The sequence below is a fragment of the Natrix helvetica genome (assembly GCF_964273705.1).
Source record: "Natrix helvetica genome assembly, chromosome: 6".
Taxonomy (NCBI): domain Eukaryota; kingdom Metazoa; phylum Chordata; class Lepidosauria; order Squamata; family Natricidae; genus Natrix; species Natrix helvetica.
In genome coordinates this window covers 49,581,709-49,606,054 of record NC_138553.1, presented here as the reverse complement: position 1 = coordinate 49,606,054, position 24,346 = coordinate 49,581,709, and the positions used below count along the sequence as shown (strand labels likewise).

General features: G+C 38.9%; 1 protein-coding gene across 3 annotated transcripts in view; it reads left to right on the top strand.

Moving 5' to 3' along the window:
- MON2 (MON2 homolog, regulator of endosome-to-Golgi trafficking) overlaps nucleotides 1-19,120 on the top strand; it is a 100,048-nt gene extending 80,928 nt beyond the window's left edge. For 2 of the 3 annotated variants that reach the window (XM_081957000.1, XM_081957002.1), the window contains 9 exons: nucleotides 7,725-7,868; nucleotides 8,301-8,318; nucleotides 8,584-8,712; nucleotides 10,125-10,315; nucleotides 12,868-12,928; nucleotides 13,212-13,335; nucleotides 13,741-13,948; nucleotides 15,748-15,830; nucleotides 18,249-19,120. In XM_081957000.1, coding sequence (XP_081813126.1) covers nucleotides 7,725-7,868; nucleotides 8,301-8,318; nucleotides 8,584-8,712; nucleotides 10,125-10,315; nucleotides 12,868-12,928; nucleotides 13,212-13,335; nucleotides 13,741-13,948; nucleotides 15,748-15,830; nucleotides 18,249-18,412 — 1,122 coding nt within the window. In that variant the 3' untranslated portion in view covers nucleotides 18,413-19,120. The remainder of the gene's footprint in view (nucleotides 1-7,724; nucleotides 7,869-8,300; nucleotides 8,319-8,583; nucleotides 8,713-10,124; nucleotides 10,316-12,867; nucleotides 12,929-13,211; nucleotides 13,336-13,740; nucleotides 13,949-15,747; nucleotides 15,831-18,248) is intronic. The other variant, XM_081957001.1, reaches the window with a different exon arrangement.
- Nucleotides 19,121-24,346: the final 5,226 nt, after the last annotated feature.

Sequence of the window (24,346 nt, the reverse complement as noted above, 5' to 3'; positions counted from 1 at the left end):
GGGGGTTTTACTCTTGTCTCTTTATCGTGCCGAAGTCTTCAGGGGGCTGGAGGGCAATCCTCGATCTAAAATTTCTAAATCAATTTATCACATACAGGAGATTCAAAATGCACTCTCTTCTTTCAATTCTGGAGAGTGTGCGCAGACACGATCTCCTAACCTCAGTGGATCTCACGGAGGCCTACCTCCACATGCCCATCCACAGATGACACAGGCGCTTTCTCCGTTTCATATATGCGGGCCTCCACTTCCAATATCGGGCCTTTCCCTTCAGGCTGTCCTCAGCCCCGACGGTCTTCACGAAGATTCTGTCGGCCGTAGCCGCCCATCTGCGGGCCAGGCCCATCCGGACCTTCTGCTACCTGGATGACATCCTTTTGTTGTCCAGGTCTCGCTCCCAGGCCCTCAGGGACCTCCAGGACGTGGGGTTCTCCGTCAATCAGGGTAAAAGTCACTTCCTCCCCACTTCTCGCCTGGTGCACCTCGGAGCCTTCATAGACTCTTCCCAGGGGAAAGTCATCCTCTCTCAGGAACACCAGAGCAGTCTCAGAGAGTTAGCCAAGGAGGTACAAGGGAGACAACGGGTCCCTCTTCTTCAGCTGTCTCAACTGCTGGGGAAGATGGTCCCCTACCTCTCCATCGTTCCTTGGGCACGGCTTCACAGCTGCTGCCTCCAGTGGTTTCTTCTGCCATTCCAGAAGACCAGCAGCAGCTGTTCCCTAGTGAAAGCCTGACTCCAGAGGTTCTGCTCTCTCTGGATTGGTGGATCTCCCCGGCCATAGCTCAGGGATCTCTTTTCAGGGAACCTCTGCGTCTCGTGGTAACGACGGACGCGAGTCTCAGGGGTTGGGGAGCTCACCTGGCGAATCAAGTAGCCCAGGGGCTTTGGTCCAATTCCGACTTATCCCACAGTATGAATTGGCTGGAGTTGAAGGCCATCCACCTGGCCCTCCTCCATTTCCAGACCTCCCTTCACAACACACGTGCTGATCCGGACGGAAACACTACGACCAAGGCGCATGTCAACCGCCGGGGGGGACAAGAGCGGTGTCTCTCATGGAGTGTGCCTTTCACCTACTTGGGCGGAAGCCAACCTTCTCTCTCTACACGTCGAACACATCTCAGGGTCAGACAGCACCACAGCAGACTGGTTGAGCCGCACAACGATCGACCCGGCAGAGTGGAGCCTGAATGCCGCATATTTCATCAGCTGTCATCCAGGTACGGGACTCCAATCATGGATCTCTTCGCAACTGCATCCAACAACCAGCTGCCCAGGTACCTGTCTCGATACACAACACCAGGCGCGGAAGGGACGGACACCCTAAGGTGCAGGTGGCCTCGCGGTCTCCTCTACACATTCCCTCCCTTCCCCCTGATTCAGAGGGTAATTCAGAAAGTGATAGAGGAAGAGGCTCATCCTAATCGCCCCCAATTGGCCACGCCCACCATGGTACGCAGACCTGATCAATCTGTCGGTGGAACTTCAGTGGCTTCTACCAATGATTCGGTCCCTCCTTCATCAGGGCTCCCTTCTCCATCCCGACCTGCGCTGGCTACGCCTAACCGCTTGGAGGCTGAGCGGGCGGTCCTGAGGGCGGATAATCTTTCTGAGACAGTAATCAATACCATTCAGGCCTCCCGACGCCCAGCTATCAACAGGATCTACGAATCTACATGGCAGACCTTCGTAGCTTGGTGCCGGGCCTGAGGGGTAGATCCTCTGAAGGCTTCAGTATCCCAACTTCTGGACTTTCTGCAACAGGGTCTTAATAAGGGACTTTCCCCGAACACCTTACGGCGGCAGGTATCGGCTCTCTCTTCTGTTCTATCTCTTCACCGTGATGAACCCCTCTCATTGCACCCTCACGTCTGCAGATTCATTAAAGGGGCATCCAATCTCTGCCCTCCTGTCATTCACCGATTTCCCTCCTGGGATCTAGACTTCCTTACTGACCCACCCTTTGAACTTCTCAGGTCGGCAACCTTACATCACCTCACACTTAAGACGGCCTTTCTGATGGCCATAATATCTGCGCGGAGGGTTTCAGAGCTGGCGGCCCTTTCCATCCGATCGGACTTGTGTGTGTTCCACCCAGACGGAGTGGTACTTCACATCGATCCAACCTTTGTCCCGAAAGTGAATTCAGCATTCCATCGCTCGCTAGACCTCACTCTTCCAAATTTCTGTCCTGCTCCATCTCACAGGCTGGAGTACAAATGGCACAAACTAGACATCAGGTGGGCTCTTAAAATCTACATCGCCAAGACGGCAGTCTTCAGACGCAGCGAAGCCCTCTTCATATCCTTCCGCCCTACCAACAAGGGGCTGAAAGCTTCTCCATCCATGATTGGACGATGGATCAGGTCGGCCATTGCTCAAGCTTACAGCATGCATCATCTCACTCCTCCACCTAATATTATGGTTCACTCCACGCAAAGCGTGGCTATGTCAGCGCCGTGGGCGCAGCAGGCCTCGGTGGAAGAAATCTGCAAGGCAGCTACCTGGTCTACTCCTAATTTGTTTGTACAACATTACAAGGTGGATCAATATGCATCTGCATCTGCAGCCTTCGGAAGGCGAGTCCTCCAACAGGTTCTTCCTTCTTCCAGCTCCTAGGCCAGTCTCATGTCCTCCTGGGGACACGCCAGCTTTGGTACGTCCCATGCATGACCCCTGTCTCCACCAACATGGGAGAATGGGGCATTGGTTCTTACCTGATACGCCCCTTCTCTGGGCAGGTGGAGACAACGGTCATCCCCACCCTTGGGGTCCTGGTCTACCTCGCAGAGATGATCTGGGAGCATGTTATGTAGTCACGGAACGGAAAGCGATTGTTCACAGCACAGCAGTCTACCTATCTCCTTCGTCAAGAAAAGCGTGAGCATGCTCCTCAGAGGCGATGACATCACTTTGATAGACTCAGTTCTATTGGTTACTGATTGAGTTACCCATGCATGACCGCTGTCTCCACCTGCCCGGAGAAAGGGCATATCAGGTAAGAACCAACGCCCCAATTTCTTCATTGCCATAGTGCTTTGTTGGTCAGTTTGTGCCGGAGGAAGAATACAAACTGCATTGGCTGACACAGAGGAGAAATTCCCAGCAATCCCCAGGCATTGCCAACCTCTCCCCCTTAGAAAAAAAACCTAAAGCAAAAACTTAATGCAGTATTAAAAAGAATAGAAAAGGGAGTTGCTGTGTATTGTTTAATTGACTGCTAAATTGGCAAAATGGATAGCTAAACTGGCCACATCCACCCAGTCACATGACCACCAAGCCATTCTCACTTGGTCACATGACCACCAAGCCACTCCTTCCTGGTCATATGACCTCCAAGCCATGCCTACAAAATAAGCCACACCCACAGAACCGGTAGTAAAAAATATTGAAGCCCACACTGAACCAACTCCACAGCTGTGTGCTTCTCTGAGCTTCTCATGGTAGGCCACAGAGCCATGTTTTAACTGCTTTTCAGAAAATTAGGATAGTGGGGGGGGGGGTGTCTGCTTCACCTCCAGGGAAAGAATATTCCAATAGCAGAGAATGCTCTCTTGCTAGATCCTGCCAGTCAGAGTTCTTTAACATTATATTCGGTACATATTTTCTGAATCAAGAAAATGTTTTTTAAAAATACCAATCAAATTAATTTGCAGATGCTGTAATGCATTTAAAATGTAATGTACATGTAAAATATAAATTAAATTGGTAGATCTTGATCAGTGTAATTCTCATCCAATAAAGTTTCAGTGAAATTAATGAAACTTGCCAATACACTTAACTGAAATCTTGCTGATTTCAGTGGGATTCATATTCATTATTTCTTTTTTTTAAATATGTATACTACCAATTAATGTTACCAGCTGCTTATATAATTATAATTTCTTCATAATTTTTGTTTTCTAATATATATTTTTATATAAAAACTAACTTTGAGAATGGGTTCTCATTAGCTTGTGTCTATATTAAGTATTCTGTCAATGTTGTTGATACAAAAAGATTCCTCTATTGGATAAGATTATGCTCAAACTCAGAGATATTTATTTCTGCATTTTGGGGAAAGGATTTTAGTCCTGAAACAGGTTTGTTTTTTTTCAGGGAAGAAGTAGTTCTGAATAATTTTTGCAACAATGCAAATGAGTCTAGCATATTTTTATGTGTATGCTTGTGTGTGTTTGTGTGTGATTATGATATATGAAATGCTGTGTATTCATTAAGTACAGGAACTCTGCTTCCCCTACGTTTCTCTGAGGACATTGAAAACTTATTTGGTTTAGGAGTAAATATAAAGGCTTATGGCCCTAAGCAGAATGACTTAACATTGTTTGGAAAACACTCTATAATTGTATATTGAATAAACCAATGAGATTTCAAGGACACTAGATTTTTCAGCTTTTTCCTATTTCTGTCTGCAGGCATATTAACATTTATGGTAGCTCTGTCCAGGGTGTGTTTGCTTGTCCACTAAAAACAATCAGAAAAAGAAATGCAAGTCAAGATGATGAGGCAGCAAATAGGAACAGGTCTGGGTCATTTCCTGCTTCAGAACTCATTTGGGCTCATGGTGACAATATTTTGCCCCTAATTTCTTCTTAGAGACAGAGTTCATCCAACTTCTAAACATCCTGTCTCTCAGTATACATGTGGTAATTAATCAGCTATAAACAACAATATATTGGCTTGGAAGTCTCTAAATTAGAGGTACTAAAGTTTAGTAGGTCAAAAGAAACATAAAAATAACTTGAACGTAATAGAAATGCATTAAAATATGACAACAAAAAGAGATGGGATCAACAACAAATTTGTGAGGTATTAGAGTTGATTAAATATAAAAATGACTGACAAATATAAAAAAGTAAATTTAGGTAATTTACGTATGTGGAAAGAATGAATTAGTATAGAGCCACAAAATACATATATAACGATGGGTTAAAAGAAAAGACAAACATGAGTAAATTGGAATTACTGAAATCCTCAAAAAGGGAAAGATGGAACTTTTAAGTAATGTTTTGTATGAAAGGCATTGTATGAAAATAATTGAAGTAATGATGGTTTGAAGGGCAGAAAGGTTTAAAGAGGTAGAATAAATGGCCTTAGTGTAAACTAATTGAGCTATGTTTCTCATTCTTATCTCTTAATTTCTGTAGCTTATTGTTTACTTTTTCTCTCATTATACATAATAGTACTTAATACTTAGATAGATGATAGATAGATAGATAGATAGATAGATAGATAGATAGATGATAGATAGATAGATAGATAGATAGATAGATAGATAGATAGATAGATAGATAGATATAGATAGATGATAGATAATACAGATGTAAATACTGCATGCAACCCTACATTTAATCTGTTAACTGAACTTGAGCATTTTCCATTTTTTATTATTAGTATATAAAAGAATACATTAAGTCATATTCCAGAACTAAATTATTTAACACGGCATTTTACTTTCACTGATGAAAAGTAGCTGTACTAACCATACCAAGTAGCTATTTAACTTTATTTATTTATATTGGTCTAGGGGTTTTATTTTGGTTTACCACTTTGGTTTTTTATTTGCTATTTATATATTCCATTCCATTTATAATTTTATAGTCCAATATTTAATTTCAAAATTATTGTGGATTATGGCTTTTTAAAATATAGAAATGCTTTTAAGATATGGTCTCTACATGAACAATGGGTACAAGGAAATGGAGATCTACATGTAAAAGAAAACAGTATAAAAATACACCAATTAACTGAAAAAATTACAATCTTCAGTGCAGTGGCCTCCAATATTTTGGGTACCAGGGACCAGTTTTGTGGAAGACAATTTTTCCACCGACCTGGGAGGGGTGGTGGTGGTTTTAGTTTCACTTGCTCACCCGTCACTCACCTCCAGCTATGTGGCCTAGTTCCTAGCATGGGTGTTGGGGACCCCTGCTTTAGTAGTAAGATGTATAGTATCACTTAAGAAGTAGAAGGAGAAGTCTTCATCTAAATAAATGTTCTTATCTATGCTGATTTAAATTACTTTGATTGAAAACAATCCAAGCTAAAAGAAAAGCTGCCCATTATCTAGAATATAAACATACAGAGTAAAGACAAGAGTTACATGAAGTTAGTCATCAAATAAAAATGCAGAATGTTTATCAGTATTTTGATTCTGGATTCAAGATATAAAATATTAAAAACAACCTCAGTTCTAATGCTTCAATTTTGGTTGTAAAAGAAATACAGATAACTAGGGAACGAAATCTTATGCTTCAAAATATAACTCATTAATATCCTCCACATCATCCCATAAGGCCACTCTAGCTGCTGCATACAAAAATGGAATAGCCATTGGCTCATAGAACATTCCTTCTCCCTACAGCTTGGGGCTACTGTACTGTTCTAATAAGTTATGTACTGCCAGATAACTCATAATAACAGACAAAATACAGGTAGATGTTCTTTCTAAGCAGATGCTCAACAATCATAATGCTTATTCATTCTTGGATTTCTGAATGGACCAATTTCTTGTATATGTCAACTAGAAGATAAATGTTTGACAAATGCTCAAATACAGGCAGTCCTCGACTTACAACAGTTCATTTAGTGACCATTCAAAGTTACAACAGCATGGAAAATGACTTTTGACCATTTTTCACACTAATGACCACTGCAGCATCCCCATGGTCAGGTGATTTACGTTTGAATGCTTGACACATTTATGATGTTTACAATGTCCTGGGATCGTGATCCCCTTTTGCAACTTTCTGACAAGCAAAGTCAATGGGTAAACTAGATTCACAATAACCGTGTTACTAATTTAAGAACTCGGTAATTCATTTTAAAATCTGGTCGCAAAATGAGGCAAAACTCACTTAAAAGTCATAAAATGGGGCAAAGCTCACTTAAATTTCTCAACAGCACAAATTTTGGGCTCAATTGTGGTTGTAAGTTGAGAACTACCTGTAATATATAGATTATTTAATAATAAGCTAGTTATTACTTGTGAAATCATTCTCTTCAAAAATATTTGTTTTTGTTTCTTCGAATAGTTACAGAAATGAAGTGATAGCTATCTGAACCTTTCCATCATGTCAGAATATTTTTTTGCTGACATAATATTGGATAAAATGGGACAGATCAAGCATACCATTCAGATTGTTTTGATCTTCTACTATTGTTATCATCACTATACTCTTCCTTTGAAATATTTTTTTCTTTATCAATTATTTTGGTATTATGTGCACCACTATTATTATAGAATTTTGGTTGTATTCTTTCCATAATCTGTAGATATCCCAGGGACCAATTGCCCTGAATTATTTTTTAAAATGTGCAATTTGACAAAAATACTTAACTACTTCTATCTTTCTGTCTGATCTGCATTTTCACTGTTACTATTGTATGTATCTAAGTAAATCAAATGTCAGATAATCCAAGAGTTTCATTGATTTCTGAATTGTTACCACACTAACTAATGTATTAATTAATATATTTAATATAAAATTTAGAGGTTAAGTAATTACCCTTTGAGTTAGTTCAGCAGACTGGACTGCTTTATCACTTCAAAGTATTTTGTAACATTGACAGAGTTCATGAAGCTTTCTCATACTAGAAAAACCTAATGTCTACAGCATTTCATATTCCTAAAATATACATCACAAAATTATATACATATCTCATATTTTTGCAATGAATTAAATATTTTCTGGAAAATTAATTTTTTAATTGGTTTTTATAGGCTATATGTATAGGTTCAGAAAACATGCAAGTAATGTATCCTGCAATCTTTGATCAGTTGTTAGCTTTTGTTGAATTTTCCTGTAAACCACCACAATATGGACAGCTAGAAACAAAACACATTGCCAATGCAAAATTCAATCAGGTGAGATGTTTTAACTGTTTTACTTTTAAAAGATTACATATAGTTTTGCATGAATTTATAATTATCAACAAACTGAGTTTAGCCAATGTTTAAGTTACCAACTAATTAAATGCATATGTAAAGTTTTTCAGATTTCTTTTTTTCCTGTCACTTTCCTACTTGATATTGACACTCTACTAAGAAAAGAAATTATAAAACCAAAATAAATGTCCTAGTCAGCAAAGATAGTTAAATTAACTTTGCATTTTCCTTTGAATATTAAATCACATATTTTACTTTTAATACTTTATTTTATGAAATTCAATGTCACTGATTTGACTGCATTTGCACTAATAATACTACGCACCCAGAAGAATGATATAGGTAAAATGTATAAAATATATTAATTTTTCCTTATTCTGTTTATTATGCAACACAATGGAATCACTATAGATACAACTGTTTGCACCGGTGAGTTACAATTCTTTAAAGATCATGCTTAACATTCTTCCTTCATAAACTGCAATATTGCACGTGCTTATAAGCGTCTTTGATTCAAAATGTAATTGCCAGTTCAAAATTCTAGATATATGTGTGGGACTGGAAATGTCTTTTTTTTAAATTCATGGATCAGATTTTTTTTTGTAATCTTCAAAAAATGTGCATGCAACCAAACTAGGCCCATTTATTTTCTTTTATACAATCTGTTGTTTGTTTGTTTGTTTGTTTGTTTTAGGCAGAATGGGTAGCACTTAATTATGTACCATTTGCAGAAAGATCTTTAGAAATTGTGGTAGATCTGTACCAAAAGACTGCTTGTCACAAAGCTGTGGTAAATGAAAAAGTCCTTCAAAATATTATCAAGGTAAATATTTAATATAGATTTTAAGATTACCCTTTAAAATGAGCTGCATTGTTGTTTCCTAAATCTGAGGTTGGATTGTGAAACTTGCATGAAGGCCTAAGAGTGGCTTATTACCATTGTTTTTGCAGTTATTATTTCAAGAATTACATTCTCCTATATCTCTATTCTTTGAGAATCATTTATTTCAGAGTGGATCACATTTAGTTATTTCTTTGTAACCCTTTTCTGATAACAAGTATTATTTGAGGGATATGAAGATATAGTAATAAAAAACAATACATTATCTTGTTTGAAATTATTAATTTAATTATCTTTCATGAGGGATGAAGTAAAATCTTCAGTCATGTAAGACTAAATTAGAGCATTGCAATTCAGAATTCATTCAAGTCTTTATTTCATCTGTGGTACCTATTATATATAATAAAGAGAAGAGGCTGGCCAAAGTGTTCAAACATCTTAAGTCTTTCTACTGTTTTGTAAAGTTGAGCTGAGGTAACATAAAAGCCTACCTACACATAATGTGCTTTTTAATGTTTATGAACATAATGAAAGAAAAGCCATAGGTGCTATATTTCTTGGTATGTGACTGTTAGGTATTCACATACTCCCTTCAAATTTTGCACATATTTCCCAGAGCTATACATGGAGAACGAGCAATTTTTCTACCATATTTAGAGAATACCTGAAAAATAGTATTTGTAATATCCACATGTGTGAATAAGTGAATATGCTGAATGAGTATGAATATACTCATTCATTTGAGATGGTTTCCTATCAATAATTTGCAAACCAACATGAAATGCCTTTTAAAAATTTCCCAGATTTCATTCATTCCTAAATGCTATATGTTGTGACTTCTTTTCCTCTATACCTACCCTATGTATTTAAGTCCAGCTAAACTTATAGGTTGTCTTTTCCTTGCCTGTAAGTGGGATTTAAATGTAAGTACAGGTAGTCCTTGACTTACAACCACAATTGAACCCAAAATTTCTGTTGCTAAGTGAAACATTTAAGTGAGTTTGCCCCATTTTACAACCTTTCTTGCCACAGTTGTTAAGTGAATCACTATAGTTGCTAAATTAGTCAAACTGTTGTTAAGTGAATCTGGCCTTGCCATTGACTTCACTTGTCAGAAGGTCACAAAAGGGGATCACATGACCCCGGGACACTGCAATTATCATAAATACGAGTCAATTGCCAAGCATCTGAATTTTGATTACATTACCATGGGGATGCTATAACGGTCATAAGTGTGAAAACGGGACATAAGTCACTTTTTCAGTCCTGTTGTAACTTTGAACAGTCACTAAACTAACTGTTGTAAATTGAGGACCACCTGTACTGCTGAGTTTCATATATGTTTCATATACATATATCTTACTGAAACCAATGTAAATATTTTATTTTGACAGACACTAAGAATGCCTCTTAGTCTGAAATATGCTTGTCCTTCAGAAAGCACATGGAAACTCGCAGTCTCTTCACTCCTTAAAGTTCTCTCAATTGGATTACCAGTTGCTAGACAGCATGCTTCCTCTGGAAAATTTGACAGTATGTGGCCAGAGTTAGCCATCACTTTTGAAAACTTTTTGTTTACTAAAAGGTGAAGTATAATTGTATAGTTGTGGGGCAATGTAGGGAGGATGGAGTTCAAGTGTTTTGAAATAGAATAATTTGGAAATTTTCCACATCGTGCCTTTATATTAAATAATGACAGTGATATTTGGAGAAGTTGTTTTGGCTTGTTTTTAGTCAGTTGTAGCTGGTGTTTTTTCATCTTATTTTATTACATTAAAATCCCTAAGAAAGGAAACATAATTTCTGCCAATCTCTAACAAACTTCTTATTGCAGTACTGTAGCTAAAACCTGTCTAATTACCTGAGGGCCTTTCCCATTTCAATGCTGTCAGAAAGCTGTAAGTGTTACTAGATGAGTTCCCTTATTTGCAAAATATAGACATACAGTCTTTCTCCGTAAAAAGAATGAAAAAGGGAGCATATTGCTCAGTGACGTATTATGGATCTGGAACACTAAACTGATCCAGGTAAAGCTTCTCAACTGCAGTGGACCAGCACATAATGTACTTTCTAAAACCAGCCCCATATCTAACAGAATTAATTTACTCAAAGCATAAAAGAGCCTTTACCATGGCAAGGTGTGGTGCCATCTTTCAAGGGAGATACAAAAAATAATCACCTATCCCAAATAATTGTGGCCTTATGTGGATGAAGAAGTATAAACAAATGAGTATTTTCTGCTTGCTCAACACAATAACCATGTAAAAGGAACTCTGATACACAAGTAGTAGACCAGAGGCACATCAGGATTGTGGTTAGCCTCAGGGGGGGCATGATTGGGGCGGATGTGGCTGGGTGGGTATGGCCAGCTCAACATCGCTCATGCCAGGTGTTTGTGGTGGCCTGGGCAGCTGGGGGGGGGGGGGTTCTATTGTCTCCAGCAGAGAAAGGCAAGACCAGGGTTAGTGCCAAACCCTTGTCCGCCAGAGGAGCTTCACCGTCCCTCTCAGGCCATGTGAAGGACTCCCAAATGGTGGCACGGGCTGCCCAGAGCCCTAGACAATGGAGGGCCAGCACCCAGCCTGGTCCTCAAGCTTCCAAGACCCCACAGCACAGCCCCACTTCCCTGAGGGGTTGTCCAGCTGCACTTACCTCCTTGAGGCTGCTGTTGCTGTGCTCGTTCTCCTTGGCCAGGTTGCTCATGTTGTGTGCAGGAGGGCAAAGTGTGTGGGTCAGAAGGAGACCCATTCCCTCTCCTTGCAAGGAGACCCAGCTTTGTTACCAAAGCAACTTTAGCTATAGGATGCGAGACAATCAGGAGAAGAGGGCAGCAGAGCCGTTGTGGCCAAGTGATAAGGCAGGACTTCCCTCAGACCCTCCCTCTGTCTCATAATCTCTCTTCTTCCTTCCTTTCTCCCTCTCATTCCCATCTTCCTTCCTCCTCCTTCTCTTCCCCATCCTCCTCCTTCCTTCTCCCCCATCCTTACTCCTCTTATCCCTATCCTTTTTCCCCTTCCTCCCTCCCCTTTCTTCCCTTCTTCTCATTCCCATCTCCTTCCTTCCTCTGTGCTCAGGAAGAGACATGTGGAGAGGGAGATATTGGCAGCGCCATGCCACCTATGGCTGTGGTTTTCCCATGCGCAGTTAGGGGCAGTCCCGATGAAAGGGAAGCCTTGCAGACTGCGAGGTGAAGCCGGCGAGCAGGACATGAAGGTGCTGGTGTGGGCGCAGCATTGATCTACAATTTGGTGGCAGCATCTGAGCCAGAATGCTATCAGCCTTAAATTTGACTTGTGTGGCCACCCTGGAGCCAATGAAGGGTCACACCACCACCTCACCACCCCCCCCTAGGCGTGTACACAGGAGGCGGCCCTCCTGTGTGTGCGCCCAGGGCAGAGGTGGCCCCTCTCTTGCTCCAGGGCAACCCTGTGGTTCTAAGGCTGACCACGTTCCAGCCCAGATAGCCATCACCAGGTTGTAGATTTGCACCTGGTTGGGCTGGGCTGGGCTGTGGTCCAGTCCTTCTATGTTTCCAGGGCTGCCCTGCAGGCCTGATCTAATCACATCATGGGCCGGATCTGCGTACCTTGAGTTTGACACACCTGTCTAGGTTGTCCCACACTTTTCTGTGCATCTTTTCTATTATATGATAATACCATGGTATGCAATGTTTCCTTCACACAAAATCAGTTAAAAGAGCATCATAAAGCTTTGTGCAGTGAAGCTAATAATCATAAAATATATTTGGAAGGAGCTGTGGTTCTTCCTGTAATTTACATCGTGGTTCTATCTTGCTGCTGCAAATGTTTGATACCATAACAGGTCTGAAATATCCAGAATCCTGATATGGAAGTCCAATTTCACTGTTTTGTTTTGTATTTTGCTTTGGGAAAGTAATATGTTTTTAAAACATACTTTCTTCATATTGTAAGTAGTGATTTAATTCATAAATGTGTCTTAGTTCTCCATTAGTAAAGGAAGAAAACAATGAACTAATTGTAAACCTTTGATATATTCTGAGGTCTAATTAAAATCATCTTCCCAGAGAAATAATTACTATGGTGATAATGTTTCTTTGGTATTTTTTCAAAATGGTTCTCCAACCCCTTAATTAAGGCCATTTTATTTGCCTTTCAGTCTACCTCCAGATAATCTTTCTATTCAAGAGTTTCAAAGAAATGAAAATATTGATGTTGAAGTGAGTATATATTTCCTAGGATCCAAAAATATAAAGTTGATATTTACATAACAAAATATTTAATCATAATAATGGCTAAATTTTGTATAAAATGTAGATTTTGCTGTCAGGTGTGATACCTGTTTGCATTAGATTTTTATATATATACTAAACAAAGTGGCCAGCATACTCCAATTTGCTGACATCATTCATAATTTCTTTAATTTTGCAGTTTGCGCTTCAGTCTTGTTATGAGTGTTTGCTAAATTACTATTTCAAAAACTTTGTCTTTCATTTGTTATAGGTGGTGCAGCTCATCAGTACAGAGATACTGCCATACGCTAATTTTATTCCCAAGGAATTTGTTGGTCAGATTATGACTATGCTTAATAAAGGTTCAATACATTCTCAGTCCTCTTCATTTACAGGTTTGTTAATCAAAAGAATATAAAAAGATATATTCAGGCACAATAAAAATTCCGTGCAAAACATTTAATATGTTCAAAGTAGTATGCACTATTCAGATCCGAAACAAAAAAGGAGTGTCCTCTGAAATTGACATGGGCTGACTTGTAGCTCAAGGATTAATTTTGCTGCTTATTTTAAAGACATAATTTTAGCTATTCTTCCAAGCTTTTTTAAAATGTATTATTTAATTCATGTCTTTGTAGCCATTTAGATTCAGAAAAAAATGTTTGAATACCCCTGTTATACTTTGCTATGATTAATTTTCACTATGGGTATTTGGTATTTCTTTATATGTCCTACTATTCATTTCACTAATTACTTTTAAAATAAATTCTTAAAACAATGATGGTTTTTGATTTTGACAGAGGCAGAAATCGATATTCGTATGAGAGAGGAATTTTCCAAGATGTGTTTTGAAACACTGCTTCAGTTTTCATTCAGTAACAAAGTAACAACTCCTCAAGAAGGCTATATTTCACGAATGGCACTTTCTGTTCTATTAAAACGATCTCAAGATGTGCTTTATCGTTACATAGAAGATGAAAGATTAAGTGGCAAGTGTCCACTTCCACGGTATGATCATTGTTTTGTTTGTATTCCTTTTCTCAATAAGGCCATTTACTTACCTGCCACCCTTTAATGATCAGCCAATTAATTTTAGATCCCAGACTTAATGTTCATCTAGGATTCTTTTGAGCAAACACATATTACCCCATAACTCTGATTTTAAAGAAATATTTTCAGAATATACCATCATGATTATAAGAGTAGATTTTGCTTCCACTGCTAAATAAATTTATTTGATAATAATAATCCCACAACGATTTCATATTTTTAAAATAAACTAACAGAAAAAGAACATCTGTAACTTTGTACATATCTTTCCAGACACTCTGGATATAAATGTTCTAAAAGCAAAGGGAAGAATGTTATAGCAAATGGCACATTGTTCCAGCTCTTTTTTGCAAGCCCTGAACTTGTAAGTCCTGCCTTACTGGCCCCATTGAGCTTTGTAAGCTCAATTGTTGGTGGGATTCCAATCAATGCCTACTAACCCTTAGATTTATATAAAAGCCCTGCTGGTAAAAGATGGCTATAACTATGGCTGGACAGCTGAAAGTATTTGCTATTATATATTATCATATATAAACATAAAGTTAATGTGTTAGATTATCTTTTTCTATTCATTAGTTCAACTATTATGATTTTCTAGTCTACAATACTAAGAGCTAAGAACTTTTATTTTAACATAAACATTTCTGGGGGGAAATTATGTGTTTTGCAGTAACAATATTTTGGTTACAACAATCTCTTTCTTGCTGTTTCATTACATTAAAAAAGTATTACTCCAATAAGTAATCACCTAACAAATAGTTCTGTATAATATTTAGCTGAGATTTTTACTTATTTTTTAGCTAAACAAAGTTTTAATTTGATTTACCTAAAATTAGAATTTAGAAGAAAGGTGCTTAAATCTGTGAATTATTCCAATGTTCCTATGAAAAGTGTTTGCAAGAAATCATATACCGAAACCTTAAATTGCACATTTTGAAATTAATATGGGCAACCATCCAAAGATTATCCATTTGCATCCTCCCTCACTTTGGACAATCAATTCATAGGTTCTAACAGAAACATATTTTGAAATGCCTATACTGTAATTTTAAAAATGATGTATTACAGGGATTTCTTTATTAAGATAGAACAGCTTCAAAACTTAGCAGTCTGAAAGAAAAACAACAACTCAGCAACAACCTCTTGTTTCATCATTCTTTACATAGCCAGTGTTCAAAAATTCTAGAAACAAATAAGATCTGCAATAAAATTTCAGCTTTACATACCTCAATCCACCTCAGGTGTTTCTGCCCATCACTATAGACACAAATCTGAGTGTGCTAAGAATACCTAATGTGTCAAGGAGGCAAGGAAGAAGGATCACCTTTTAGGTTCTTTTTCCTTAAAATTCACTTCAGTAGTTCTGCAAAGCTTGGCTCCCCTTCTTCCACAGTACACATATATCTCACTATTATTTGTCAGCAAGCTTGTTTTGACTACATCCTATTGACAGTATCTGCTCAAGTAATTGTTAGTATGCATAATGAAAACAAAACTATACTTAGCTAGTCTTATTTTCCAGTGCTTTATTGAAGATACTTTAATTAAATTCTCAGAAATGACCATTTTTTTTGGAAATAAATCAAGTAATACTTTGAGAAATGTTTAGATAAAACACAAGCTTTTGTTTTAATTAAAGTACAGTAAGGGATATAGAGAAATGACAAAATTGTCTTTTACAAAATAAGTGTAATCAAATCTTGATTATAACTTTCTACAATTTTAACATCGAGTCTTATTTTTTATTCCTACTCTAGGCAACAAGTTACAGAAATAATATTTGTTTTAAAAGCTGTCCGTACTCTCATAGACTCTCTTAAAAAAACTCAGCCAGAAAACGGTAAGTAATATTTTCTTATAGGGTATCAACTTTTCCTGTTATTAATTATAGTCTTGTAAGATAGAGACTGTTAAATTTGGCTCTGATAGTGTAGATCTGATATTGTAATGATTTTCACAATGAGTCATAATTTGCAGTTGCTAAGACGTAAATGCTTTAAAATAAAGTTATATAAGTTAGCAATTTTTTCTTATTGCAGTATGTATCTACTATAAATTTTTGGAAGATTAAAGTATTTGTTCTAAATAATTTGAGAGAGAGTTGGTTATTATTTTAAATGTTTCTAAGATGGAATTTTGAAATATACTCTTTTTTAAAAAAATTCTTTTAAAAAGCAAATGAAGTGTTTTGGTTTAGCAAATGAAATACATTTTGATTCTTTTAAGAATACTTAAATATATAATGAGTTGGATTATATAATGGAAGAATAATCAATCATATTAATTTCAAAATTGGCACATGAATAGATTACATGAGACTAAATGCAAATATTCTACAGGTAGTCCTCAATTTACAATCATTCGTACAGTGGCTGTTGGAAGTTACAGCATTGCATAACAAAGACACTTACGGCCAAATCTTGAAGCATCAGGCCATTTCAGCATCCCTGCAGTCATGTGATCAAAATTGGGCACTTGGTAGTTTGCCTGCACTTACTGAAGAGATGCTTCAACTCCCCCCATCCACCCCTTTCCCCACCATTTTGGCCCTCTGCGCTGTGCTCCTTGCCACCCTAGCTCACCTTTGCTATCTTCTTGCTCCTGATGTTGACCAAGCATGCCTGGCCTGGCTCTTCATGCAGCAACTGCTGGCTGCACAAGACTTTCTTCCCCATTCACATATGGAAGTTTTTTTCATGAGACTTGGGGAAGATGGCTTCATGATCAGCAGCTGCCTCAAAAGGACCAGGACAGACATGCCTTGTCATAGCAAGAAGATGATGCAGTCAGCTGAGGAGACAGAGTCCAGGTTGAGGACTGTGGCTGGGATTGCGATGGGACATCTTGGACTTCCCAAGGTGCTACAGCTTTGCACCATGTTGATAGTGCAGCTGCAGCTTCCAGAGGCTGCTAAGGCTTCATACTACACTGTGCTCAGGGGCTTCTTAAAGCTCCAAAGCCATGGCATGCTAAAAACTCTTGAGCCAAAATAGTGACATTAGATTTTATGGCTACATTGCTTAGCAATGAAAATTCTGGTACCTATTACCATTGTGCCTTGAGGAGTACCTGTACTTAATGTGTTTTGAACTGCTTGTTACATATATGAAAATTATAAATGTCAGTTTTAGGTGTCCTGAAATAAATTTAGCATAAAATACTTTATATTTCAGTCTTGGTACCCCTTTGAATCATTTTCCCATAAAACCAATTCACATTTTGAAATTGTCCCCCAATTTATTTAGTATCTATTTATAACCTCTAATTCTGTACAATCTTGTATTTTTGATACCATTAACCAACACCAAATAATTTTAAAGCTTTTTATGTCCAAATGTCACTGGTTTAACAAAATGCTAGAAACAGATTGACTGTCATTAAACTGTAAATATTCTATTCTAGTTATTTTTTCATACAACAAAAAATTAACGACCATTCACTTATGAATGGTCTTTGGTGAAAGGCAGGTCATAAGCAATTCACTGGAGATGTGTCTTGAACAGTTAAATTATGATCAAAGAAGAATGGGCATATAAAACTGTTATTTATGCATACATGAGTCTTATTAGCATAAGAGTAGGTAAGGCTACTGAGAGCCTAGAAGACATAGTACTAGGAACAGAAGACTGTTTAGCATTGTTTGGAGATTTGTGTTGCTGAGCAAGCAATCTCATGCTAAGGAATGACTCCCGTGTCTCCTTCACTGCCTTACATAGCTTGTCCATCCATCTCATTTTAGTTGAGAAAGACTTAGTTGAGAAAGGCTATTATGTCTTAGTTGAGGAAGACTATTTTTGCATTCTGAACTTTGTTATTCCTTGAAAGTAATTCCTCTATTAATTTCTTAATAGAGAAAAAGAAAAATCTAGACAGAATGACTCATTTCCTTTAATGGCTTAAGACACTGCCATGACTGGCATCAAAAACAGGTTTCTGCAGAATTTAATCACAGGAGTTCTATGGTGTAAGATGCACTCACACATATATTCAGGCAAGATGCAAATGCCCAAATGTTATCTGATTCCCATCAGGTATGGGAACATGTTCGCTAGAACAATAAAAGCCGCTTCTGTCAAGATAATCTCCAGTAGTTCTTACTTGCTTCATTAACTTGACCAATCTTACAGTTAAGAATTGCAAGAAATAAAAAGCACTAAAAAAACCTCCCAATGTTGCTCCAAATTTAAACAATATTAATAATACTTTTGTGGCAGTGAAAAAGGTTCTAAAAATCTTATAAATGTACTTATTGTTACAGTTGATGATAACACATGGGCACAGGTTATTGCTCTGTACCCAACATTAGTAGAATGTATCACCTGTTCATCTTCAGAAGTCTGCTCTGCTCTCAAAGAAGCATTAGTGCCATTTAAGGACTTCATGCATCCACCAGTATCCAAGGTACAGAATGGAGAGTCATGACCAAGTTTTAATACTTTTTAAAGAAAAATTCTAATAAAATGTTTATTATGACTTGACACATCTCTAATAAATCTCATATGACTTGTACTTGGTAAGCAGCATTGACAGCCTCTAAACTTTATAACCAGAACTCAGTGATTCATATCAAGCTCACATCTGAATCTAGTGAGTGGAGGTAAAAAGTACAAGCATTTGACTGAAAAGAATCCATTTTAAAGTACAGTACTTGCTACAGTAACTTGAAGTGGTGATTGAAAAGTGGACTTATGTATAGCTTGTTGTGGATGACTTAATGATGTAATTAAAAAAGAAACTGATTTGTTGAATTTAGGCAGGAGTTTTATACTCTTTTTTTCAAGTACAAACTGTACTAAACTTTTATGCAAGATGGTACCGTAACATTCCATATTATCTGTAACCAGCCTTTGTAAACAAAGGGAATGTGTATTTCTGTGAATAATAAATCATACAGTTCTGTAAAAAACTGCATTTATTATTTAAATTATTTTTAAATATTGATAATGTTTAAGGGTTGAAAATACATTTATTATGAACATTAGGTTATATGTATTTTTACTTAAGTGCATTCATCTCTGAGCATACAGGGTTTTTCTTTCTTTTTTGGCATATTTGAATGTATATTATCTGTGGCCATTGAATAACAATTTTACTAACAAGTCATGTGAATAAAGATTGTGGCAAACAGCATATGAGCTATTGTTAAATTAATCTGCATAGCCAGAACATTGCTGTGTAACACTCAAAACTATCATATCTCACTTCATAAACTAATTATTTTACTTTTAGCCCCTTCATACTACACTTTTAAAAAATCTTATATTTGAAATGTATGTGTTTTCTTTGTTTTGGTCCTAAACACGATTAGCCTGTTACATCCCAATTTACTTCAAATGCCAATCTCTGTAGAGGTCATCATAGAGGTCTTCCTCAGCTAATTTATCCCTTTTTTATATCTGATATAGAAGAAAAAACTCCAGAAATATTGGCAATATTTCTATTCAAAAATAGCCATTTCAAGGCATCTTTAGACATAACTTATAGGACAAGCTGCTAGTCAGCTGTACAGATACTTATTGGTTCAGATTGTCCTGATTAAGTCACAATGAAATACTAATATTTTCAAATAAATTAAGTTCTGAATATGGTAAAACGTAAACCTATGCAAATTCTTTGATCAAATATAACAAATTTGGTCTGTTTTCTTTCTTATGTGATAGTAAACTACATTCCATGAAAATAACACATCCATGTCTCTGTATGAAGAAATAGGAAGAATTTCAGGGGGCGTGGTTTAATTGATGTTACCCATTTTTTGTTACCCATTTTTTGTGGAAGAATAAACCACCACCCTTCCCCCTCAGTCTGGTTAATTAAAAGCATCAATAAAACTGGTGCTTTGGGGAAAGGGATTTGAAGTTACAGGTTTGATAGCTCTAATATATATTCTATTAGCATGCTAATCAGATTAGATTAAATCTTAAATTGGAACAGACCTCTCTACAGGTATTCCAGTTTACAACCATTTGTTCAGAAACTATTCCGTTATAACAACGCTGGAAAAAATGGATTTACAACCCTTAGACAAACGTGATTAAAATGTGGGTACTTGGCAGCCTATTCACAGGACACAGGTATGCTCCAACTCACCTCTCTCCCACCCCATCTCTGCCCTTTGACCACCCTGCACCCTCTCCCTTGCAGAGTGGCAAGCAGCTCCAGAACCACAATATCTAGGGCTGCTTGCAATGCTCCAGGAAGTTACAATTGTCCTATACAGGGACCCTTGCTAGCCTGCACTCCACCATCTCAGGTCATCTTTGCTGTTTTCTTCCACTGCTGATAACATAGGGCCTGCTGCCGATGGCCCAGGCTGAGCTTTTGTTACAGGAAAAAACAAGCCAAAACAGTCCTTAAGCAGCATGTCAAAATGTCTTTTTCAAAAAGCTACTGGAATCTGGCTCATATAAACATCTCTTTGCCCAAAAAAAGTCCATGCTTCAGATTAAGATTTATAAGTGATCTGGAGGAAGAGGACAGATCGATATAACACTGCACTAGATATAAACCTTCACTAGCAAACTGGAGGCTAGATGGCTTTTGCCCGGCAAAAATTAATCCGTGGTACACTTCACCTGTTGTGATCTGCTTTCCTGACTTCTGGCTGCAAGCTCATGGTGGAGGAGGCAGCAGACTAGAGACGGGCAAAGCATGGAGGCAGTAGACTAGAGACGGGCAAGCTCATGGTGGAGGAGGCAACAGACTAGAGACGGGCAAAGCATGGAGAAACAAAAGTCTTTGGTATGGGGAACAAGCAAAATGAACAATGCCAAAATTAGTTTTAAACTCAAATGATCAATGGATACCAGCCAAGATGCTCATCAACCCAATGTCAAACAGATGCACATAAGAACTGAAAGAATGTTTCCTTTTTTTTCTTAGTACAACCCTGTGAGGTGATTGGGCTTAGTGTGATTGGCCATGGTCATCCACCCATCTTTCATGCCTAAAACTGGAACTTAGTCTTCTAGTTTCTAGGCCTTATCATTACACCAAATTGGGTCTTTTCATTTTTTTGTTGGTGAAATTATATAGTCTCATAGATTTCAATCTTTTTGAAGGCCTACTTCCAAAATCATAGCAAGCTTTTGGTAGAAGCAGTACAGTAGTATTAAACAGTAATCAACTTCCTTGTTAACATTTAACTTTTCTTTTAGAAACATTGTATAGATTTGGGAATGTTTAAAGATGTTATGACTTCAATCAAAATTGAGCTGGAAGGGGACCTTAAAGTTCTTCTAGTCGAACCCTCTGCTCAATGAGAAGACACTAACTATGCCTTTTCAGATAATTGGCTGTCCAGTCTTTTCATAAAGATCTCCAGTGATACAGCACCTACAACTTCTGAAGGCAAGCCATTCCACTGGTTTATTGTCCTCACTGTTAGGAAGGTTCTCCTTAATTCCAGGTTGCTTTGCTCCTTGATTAGTTTTCATCCAATGTTCCTTGTCTTGCCTTCTGGTGCTTTGGAAAAATAAGTTGACCCCCTCTTCTTTGTGACTGCACCTCGAATACTGGAATACTGCTATCATGTCACACCTACAGTAGTCCTTCTTTTCTCTAGACTGGCCATACCGAATTATTATAACTGTTTATGTTTTTGTCTCCAGGCTCTTAATCATTTTAGTTGCTCTTTGCACTTTTTCCAAAGTCTCAACATCTTTTTTGTAATGTGGTAACGGTAACCAAAACTGAATGCAGTATTCCAGGTGTGATCTTACTAAGGATTTATAAAGTAGTACTAATGTGATTTTGATTCTATGCCTCCGTTTGTGCAACCATGGATTGTATTAGCTTTTTTGCTGCTGCTGCACACTGCTGGCTCATGTTTAAGTGATCGTCCACTAGGACTCCAAGGTCCCTCTCACAGTTACCGTATTTTTCAGACTATAAGATGCTCCAAAGTATAAGACACACCTAGCTTTTGGGGAGGAAAACAAGGGTGGGAAATCTGCCTCTTCCTCCTTGCAACAAACACAGACAATATACACTGTGGTGTATTTCTGTGCATGTGTGCCTGACCCATAGAAATAGCAAAGAATTGGAGAAATGTACATTATGGCAGTATATTAATGCCAGAAAGTTTTCTTAAATGTAGTCACACTAACTCCTCCCAATTATTTAAATAGATCTACTCCAAACATGACTAAGTCATGGTCTAATTAGACAACAGGATACTGTTATATTTCAGACTATACTTGTACAGAAGCTGTTAAAACTGATCTAGCTTTCTGGAAATATACGTTATTCTCTGCCATTTAAAAGAAGATACAATAGCACTGGGCCTCTTCAAATCAAGCATTTATTTTAAAAAAGTTTCTTCATTTTGTTAAGTTGTCTAGAACAATAATAAAGCACTCTTTAAAAAATAAATCTAAGAATTTGAACATTTTATAGGCATTTATAGTTATTGACTCACCTACTTGCAGCAAACAACCTGATTAGGACAAGAAAAAAAAATCTGCCTCTGTCTCCCTGCAGCAGACAGCAAGTTTCACTTTCAATTTTAGCTTGGGCTTCCCGGTCATGTTTCAGGCTGCAGGAATTGCCATAGCAGCCTCTTGAAGGTCCCTGAAGCCTTTGGAGCGCTTAAAACGATCCTCCGAGCAAACTGAAGTGAGTTCCGGTTTGCTCGGAAGGTCGTTTTGACTGCTTTGGAGGCTTCAGGGAAGCCTCCTGAAGGTCCCTGAAGCCTCCAGAGGGCTTCCGGGGGGTGGGGGAGGCTGTTTTCGCCCTCCCCATGCTCCTATAAAGCCTCTGGAGCCTGGGGAGGGCGAAAAAAGCATGCAAAAATGGAGGGTCGCGCCTGTAGTGCACGCATGGGCACTGGGGGGGTCACGCATTGCATTATGGGTGCGGCACACCTGCACACGACCCCCCTGTGCTTCCCCCACTTATGGCACGCAAGCCAAAAAAGGTTCGCCATTGCTGCCATAGCCTATTGCCATTTTCACCGTTTGTTGCAAGGAGGTAAATTGCTTGGAGGCAGAGGTCAAAAGGTGGGGGCTGGTGGGTGGGTGGGGCTACATTCAGTGTATAAGACGCACCCAAATTTTCACCCTTTTTTATGGGGGGGATAGGTGTGTCTTATAGTTTGAAAAATACGGTACTATTTTTGAGACAGGTTTTGCCTACTCCGTACTTGTGCCTTTGGTTTTTCCTGCCTAGGTGTAAAATTTCCACATTAGATTTCATGTTGTTGGATAGGTCCCATTGTTGAAGTCTGTCAAGATATTTTTGGATCCTGACCTTGTCATCTGGGGTGTTAGCTATTCCTGTCATCTGTAAATTTGATGAGTTCTCCTTCGATTCCCTCATCTAAGCCATTTATGAAGATATTGAATAGTATTTGGTCTAGGATGGTACTCCACTGCTTACTTTCTTCCATGTAGATGTAGTACCATTAAGGACTACTTGTTGAATATGTCAACCAGTTACAAATCCATCTGGTGATGATCAGGGACGTGCGGGCAGGGGAGGCAGGGGAGGCAGAGCCTCACCTCTCGTCATGAAATAATAATGTATATAATAATAATATATATTTCCTCCCATCCCTTTTACACGGCTCCCGCTAAGCTCCAGTAAGGAGAAGAGCCTTTGGGGAGTGAAGAGGAAGAGGAGGGAGGAGGAGGAGCGCGCGTGGGGCGGTGCCAGCTGGGCAACCAGTGGAGGCAGGAGGGTTCTCAGAAGCGCCAATAACCTTCCTGCCTCTGCTGTACTTTGCGCGCTCCTCACAACTGCAATAGACGTCCAGAAGTGGCAGGGGCTGTTGGGCTGGAAGCCCAAACCCCATTAGCCACAAAAGCTGCTTCTGGACGTACTGTATATTGCAGTCGCGAGAAGCGCACAAAGTCCAGCAGAGGCAGGAAGGTTCTCGTCGTTCCCCAGTCGCTTTTGTGGCTTCGTCATCCAGACGAAGTCCAGGAGCACTGACAACATTTCTGCCTCCGCTGGACTTCGTCTTGATGATGTCGCCGCAGCTGCCATGCGCAGACGGACGGAGGTAGCCAGAGTGGCGCCGAGGCAGTTCGGCGGACGAGCGACCGACGATCAGGCTGCCTGATCCTCCATCACTCGCTCGCTCGCTCTTTCGTCCGCCCGGACCCCTCGGCGCCACTCTGGTTACCTCCGGCCGGCCGCGCCCAGCAGCTGCGGCGACGTCATCAAGACGAAGTGGCTTGGAGGCGAAGTGCTTTTCAGTGCTTTTATGTGTGTTTGGCATTTAGGTAGATAGCCGGATGTCCTAAACGCCAGACGCACAGAAAAGCACTGAAAAGCAGCTGCTGTTGGGGATCGCGGAGCGCGAGCCGGCGGAGCGTGCTCAGGAAGGCGGGAATGGGAATGGGAGGCAGCCTC